At 56.4% G+C, this 6,756-nt stretch overlaps 1 protein-coding gene across 1 annotated transcript in view; it reads left to right on the forward strand.

Moving 5' to 3' along the window:
* Positions 1-844: 844 nt before the first annotated feature.
* Positions 845-6,756, forward strand: part of SHF (Src homology 2 domain containing F) — a 44,580-nt gene continuing 38,668 nt past the window's right edge. Inside the window, exon 1 of the mRNA XM_029910788.1 lies at positions 845-1,168. Within this exon, the coding sequence (XP_029766648.1) occupies positions 845-1,168 (324 nt within the window). The remainder of the gene's footprint in view (positions 1,169-6,756) is intronic.

The following is a 6,756-nucleotide window of genomic DNA, read 5'->3' on the forward strand; positions in this document are numbered from 1 at the left end:
GCCAGAACCAGGACCCTTAGATGGCAGCTCCAGCTGCCCTGCATGGGGCACACAGTGGGAGGGGTGTTGCAGCAGAGGGAGCATTTCTAACACTGTGGGTGATTGCACCCCACCCCCTAGCACTGTCCTTGGCCCTCTGTGGCCCTTGTGCTGGGGCTGGACCAATCATTGTTTAGATGGGGGTGCTTTGGGTTGAGGGGAGATGTGGAGGGGGTGCCAGAGTACCTAGTGTATGTGGATTCAGGCAGGGGGCACGCAGAGCAGTATTTGGGTTCAGCGCATGTAGGGGGGCACAAGAAGCCGGGTGTTGGAGGATGCAAGGATGGGGCACAGTAGGGTACATAGGGACAGGAGGGTTATAGGTCAGAGGTGGTAGTGTGAGAGATGAGTTGTATAGATAGGGTGTGATGGGGGGAGGGGGGCAGGAGAGTGCATTGGGGTGTATGGCATGCAGGGACCAGTGTGGGGCACAGGTGAACATGGGGGTACAGTATGGCATGCAGGGAAGTAGCGGGGGGTGTTAAGGGTGCAGCAGAGGAGCGTGCAGGAGGCACTGGGGGGCGCAGGAGCCGGGGGCGCCCGGGGACGCAGGAAGGACTGTGCGGGCTACCGGGGCGCAGCGCAGGTCGGTGCAGCAGGCGCCACGGCTCCGGCAGGTGGCACTGGCCGCCTCCCTTGGCCGCCTCCCCCGCTCTTCCCCCCTCCCCGGCCGGCGCCGGGCTCCGGGCTCCGCCGCCGCCTCGGCGCTCTCAGTCCGCCCGTCCCGATGCTGCTGAGCGGAGCCGCTGCCGGCTCGGAGCGCGCCGGGCCCGGGCCCGGGGGGGCCCCGCAGTGCGTGGGCAGCATGGCCCGCTGGCTCCGGGAGCACCTGGGCTTCCGCAGCGCCAAGCCCGCGCCGCCCGCACCGCCCAAGCCCGACTACCGGGCGGGCCTGCCCCAGCCGCCCCCGCCGCCGGGGGGCGCCCCCGCCGCTCCGCTCTGCCCGGCCGCGGCCCAGCCCGACATCCTGGCCGCCTACAAGCTGCAGCGGGACCGGGACTTCGAGGACCCCTACACGGGGGCTGGCCCGGGGGGGCTCGCGCCCGACGCCCGCTACGGCTCGCCCAAGCACCGGCTCATCAAGGTGGACGCGGCGGAGAAGGCGCCCGAGGAGCCCGCCCCGGAGCAGGTGAGAGCCCCGCGCCCTGCCCAGGATCGTCGCTGAGTGCGGGAGCGGGGCTCGCTGGCTCGGCGCCCCCGGCTAGGGGCCCGGGTCGTGGGGGCGCGGCGCCTGTGGCTTCCCGCAGCCAGCCTGCGGTGCCCGGGGAGCGAGCCCCTCGCGGCGCCCTGCCCAGGGGCGGAGAGTCCCTGCGGCCGGGACTCGGCCCGAGCGAGCGAGCGCCCCAGGGTGACCCCGCTGCAGTGCGCGGCCGGGGGGAGCTGTGGGAAGGAGGCCGAGCTGGGGGCACGGGCTAGGCCACATGTTGCTCTGCGCGTTTGTTTACTGCGCTCCTGCTCCGCCACGGCCGGGCGGCGGGGACCCTCCACTAACTTGGCCGCCTCCCGTCAGAGACTGCAACAGCGGCAGGATTGCTTAACCCTTTGCTTGCCAGGCAGAGCAGCTCTGAAGCAAAGACCCAGGAGCTCCACCGACCTGCCAGGTGCTCCCAGCATGCCCACCTAGGGGCGCTGGAGAAGTTTGTCTAGTGGGGGTGCTAAGAGCCATTGAACCAAACTGTAAACCCTGTATATGCTGGAAACCACTTCAAGCCAGGGGGTGTGGCTACACCCCTAGTTCCAGCATCTATGTGCCCGCACTGGAGCCAGGGACACAGGTCTGTTCTGGCAGGGGCAGAGTGGGATAGGTGCCACACATGGGTAAGCTATTAATGGCTACTCCAGACCGCAGCCTGGAGCTGATCTTGCACAGAGGGGTTTTGCAGATAGGAGCTCAGAGTGAGTCATTGCTTGATGACATGTGGGCTTGGCGGTTGGAAGTGATGCACGGGTCTGCCCAGGGAAGTGGGTCTGAGAAGGGACTGCAACAGCCCCTCCTTATCGGCTTAACTCCAGAGTCACTGACCAGTCACACCTCTTCATTTTCTTTGCGGCCAGGCCTGTTTTCGCATGGGCCTGCTGTGAGAGGGACTTGGAGCTGCCAGAGCCCCCTGTGCCTGCTATATGCTGCTGAGCGCAGCCTGGAGTACAGGAAGGTGGTGGAGGGGGCATGGCTTTGTCTCTTTCAGCTGCTGAGCTGAGGGCTGTTGCCCTGGCAGAGAGGCTTCTCCTGGCCAAGTGGGGTTCCTTTTGGCAATCTGAGAGCTGCCTTTCCACAGAGGGACGCTGCCTCCCATTGTTTGAGATCTCATTAAGAGCTGTACTTGTGCCGAAATAGCTCACAGCATTATGTGTGAGCTAGGGCTGTAAGTGTCACGCCTTCCATCCATTGTCCTGACAGCAAGAACATGCCACTCAAATGTCAACAGCAGCTCCCTGTGTGAGGCAGAGGCGTCTCTGGCAGCCTCCACCACCTCCTTGCCTTAAACAGGTAGATTCCCCAGAAGTGCAAATGTGCTGGATGAAATACGAGTGCCTTGGGCCCATGGCCCCCAGGGTTAGCCCAGTGGCAGACGAAGCCCTGATTTTGCATGTGCTGGTCCCCTTTCCCATCCCTACTGTATTCTTGTTTGTTCCCAGCAGTGCACTCAGTGCAAAGACAGGCACTGTCCCTGCCCGAGTGCTGGTTTACACCCTACAGCTCAGCGCTGCACGGTTAGCTCTGTCAGCATTATCCCGTGCAGCGAGCCAGGCGGCCTGTCACACTTTGGTTTTCCTTTAATCTATGCTTGGTAGCATAAGAGCTCCCCCCTTTCGTCTGTGTCATGCCCCATCTGCCGGTGCGGAGGGGCTGTTTGATCCTGACCAGGCGGGTGCGTTAGTGCTCTGTCCAGGCAGGGTGTCGGGCGCGAAGCGATGGACAGCTTCATTCTCTACATTGTTGGGGAGTTTGTCCTGTGTTGTACTTCATGGCATTTGTGCCAGTTCCTCAGGGATTGGAATTAGGCAGGACATCGCCACTATCCCGCCCTCTTTACTCTGCCTCCTCCTACATATGCTCCCCAGCAGTGTGTTGCCCTTGCCCGGAGGGCAGCCTCATCTATCTCTGATCTTGCAGGGACTGCCTGGGCACAGGGAGACAAGACTTCCATCATTTTGTCCCTGTTCTGCACCATGGGGCTCAGCAGGAGCAACGGAATAACTCTTGGGGTAACATGGGAGGGAGCAGAGAGGCTGGGTGGGGAGGAAATAATCCCAGGCTGGGGAAGAGAGAACCTCAAACCCCTGGGAGGATGCAGGAGGAGACTTGCTGAGACTGGCCACAGTCATGCCAGTATTTAAGAAGGGTAAATGGGCCAGGAAGCTGGGACAGCCTGCCACCAGTCTTGGGCTACGCCGTGGAACCGCTGACACGGGATCTCCGCCAGTAAACGGAACTAAAGCCAATCAGCACAGCTTCACGGGAGACAACTTTTGTCAAATGAACTTGATATCTCCCTTTGACAGGATGACAAGTATGGTTGATAGAGGTAACTGTGTTGATGTAATAACATGCTTGGGTTTAGCACCACATGCCATTTGGATTAAAAAGCACTCTACAAAATCCAGAGGGTGTATCTTAAATGGACTAAAACTGGCTAATTGATAGATCTCGCTAATTGGTTGTTAATGAACAATCAGCAATGAGTGGGATGTTTCTTGTGGGGCACTGCAGGGGTCTGTTCTTGGCCCAGGGCTGTTCAATTTCTTTATCAATTATCATTGCTGGGGCAGTTTGCAGAGAGACAAAGATTGGTTGGGTGGTAAATGACAGTCCCTATGACAGAGCCATCTGGATTGGTGCAGTCAAACGGCATGCATTATAATCCAGCCAAATGCAAGATCGTGCTTCTAGGACAAAGGAGTGCAGGCCATACCAACAGGATAGGGGACTGTATCCTGGAAAGCAGGAACTCTGGAAAAGACTTAGGGGTCATTGTAGATAATCAACTGAACGTGAGCTCCCCATGTGAATCTGTGGGGAGAGGGGTGGATTTTTTAACAGAATACTGAGAAGAGATCGCCTCTGTATATGGCACTAGTGAGACCATTACTGGATCCTGGTTCTGGGGGCTACACTTCACAAAGAAAGTTGAAAAATTGGAGAGCGTTCAGCAAAGGATATCTGCCTTATAATGTGAGACTAAAGCACAGTCTGTCTTTTCAAAGAGAAGGATAAGAGACGATTAACTCATGGTCTATAAGCACCTGTGTGGGGAGGAGACTTTCACTAGCAGAGGGCTTTTTAATCTAGCAGCCAGAGGCAGAGAGAGGCTGGGAGTTGAAGCTAGAAAATGTCAAACTGAAAATACAGTGCATATTTTTAGTGGTGAGTGCAATTAACCATGGGAGCAGGGTTGTGGTGGTTTCTTGATCGCTTGATTTACAGCAGGTTTGGGTGTCTCTCGCTAAAAGATCCACAGTTGCTCACCCACCAGCTGTTGAGCTTGATACAGGGTTCACTGGGTGAGGTTGTCTGGCCTCTCGATGCAGGAAGTCAGAGTGAATGATCAGAGGTGTTTCGGACTGCCGCTGTGCTCGAAGGCCAGCGCATGCAGGACTGTATCACATGACAGCATGGTTGCAATGTTGCTCGGACTGCAGGTATCACAGTTTGTGCTCCCGAATCTGAGCTTTCTTTTTAATAAACTAACCCTTTTTAGTCCTGGTTGTGAAGATAATCTTGACAAGGTGCCCTGAGTACTACGTGTTCAGTAACATCTGCCTGACTTTGCAGAGAGCCTGACACAATCGCTCTGAGATGGGGGAGCCGCCTCATGCCTCTTGATAGTTTAAGTCTCCTATCCTAAAGATGACAAATTAATTGTCAACATTATTAACTGTTTCAGTGCTGGTCATTGTAGCAGAAACATTCAGCTACACTTCCTCCCTGGTTACCCCATAACAATTGCTGCAGTGTAGTTAGGTTGTGCAGAGTGTGTGTGTGTGTGTGTGTGTGTGTGTGTTTGGAGGGTGGGGAGCCGCAGGGTAAGAAGCATTCGATTTAATATCCAAATAACATGAGGGGGTGCTCTGCTGATTGCATTATTCACCTTCCTATTTAATTAAAACCTGACATTTTGATTTTAAATGAACCTGCCACAGGCTCCCTGGCCTGGTGCCCCAAAACGCTGCGGCGTCTTGCTGCAGAATGTAGGGTTCCCCTGCTTGTGGGGGTGAGAGGGGAGTCTCTGGCGATATTCTAGGACAAGGTCCATTTGTCTACATTTCCTGGGTAGATAAACCCAGAAACCAGCTGGAAGATTGGAGTGGAAAAGTCTCCTGCATGCATGAATGAAAATGAAATCCCGTCCTTCCCAGGCTGGTTCGTTTATTAAGCAGGAGCAGTGGCGACATCGCAGGAAAGGAGGCAGCAATGTTTCTGCTGAAAGCCCAATTTTCTCCCCACTCCGATCCAACGTTGCACGTCAGCTTCAGTTAGCAAGCTGGTGTGGCAGCCCGAGGGCTGGGACAGAGAGCCGTGTGAATTGGGGTTGTTTGGTCAAGGGGGTCTTGAAATGCAGCATAGCCCGCTTCCCTCCCCCCAGATCTGTTTTCTAAATTACAGCTGCCTGTGCTGTTTTCTTGGGGCCACGTAGGGCGGCAGAAGGCAGTGCCTATGGAAGGCGTTGTCTTTGCTGAGATCCAGTGCCAGACACCAAGAACCAGCTCCAAGACCTAAACAGTGAAAAGCTGTTGACTCTGCAAGGCTAGATGGGATTTGTAGCCACAAAGAGCTCTGTGAGTGCCAGCAAGACCAGTCTTCCTCTACCAAACACCAGGAAGGTGCTCTAGCCTGGGAGCCCGGAGAAACCTTGACCCTCTTCTGTACAATCACAAGCTCTTATTAACCAGAGCCTCACGTCCCTCTCTGTGTGCAACTCCTGGTATTGAAACGCACGGCTAGTGCTGGCACTACGGGACTCTCGTGGGTCATTGCATATTGTGTCAGAAGCCCCAGAAGAACATTTCTAAATAGAAGTCCTGTTTGAGATGTGTTCTCAGTGTGACTCCTGGGCCAGAGTCGGTCACGGGAGCCAGAATGGGTTAGGAATGCAGGAAAACAGTACCCGGATTTCAGAGACTGGGAAGCTGTAGAGTTAAGGTGATGCGCCCCCACAGCATCAGTGCTGCCCCATCCACTCTGATGGATCGCAGCACCCCCACCGGCTCTTTCACTGCTGTACCCTGTCTGCAGATGAGGGCTGGGAATTAGGACCTGTACTTAGGGCTGAGGAGAAATGAGAGATTCCTTCATGTCTTTGGGACGAGGGATCCTGCCCGAATCCTACTCTCTGGAGCACAGTGTTACCAGTCACAGGAATCCCCCCACAGGGTTGCTCCAGACCCCCTCACTCGGCTTGGTCACTTGGGTACCTGTCCAGCATGGCAGCTGCTCACCAAGGCAAGACGACGGAACATGCTTTGGTGTAGTTCAATCCCCTGCACAACTGAGCCCACTGCCCAGGGCTCTGACCCAGTAGCGTAGCTAGTGGGGTGCAGGGGAAGCAGCCACTTCCCCTCATCACATTTTTCAAAAGTGGCACCTGAGCAGGGCCGGCCGCGCCTAAAAGGGCCCCGCAGCTGTCCACCCCTCCCCTAGCTCACTTCCCCCTCCTCCCCTCCCCTGAATCAGATGTTCATGGGAAGTCTGAAAACAAACAGGGGCAGGCCGGCAGC

The sequence above is a fragment of the Terrapene carolina genome, unplaced genomic scaffold (genome assembly GCF_002925995.2).
Source record: "Terrapene carolina triunguis isolate 2854851 unplaced genomic scaffold, T_m_triunguis-2.0 Scaffold67, whole genome shotgun sequence".
Classification (NCBI taxonomy): domain Eukaryota; kingdom Metazoa; phylum Chordata; order Testudines; family Emydidae; genus Terrapene; species Terrapene triunguis.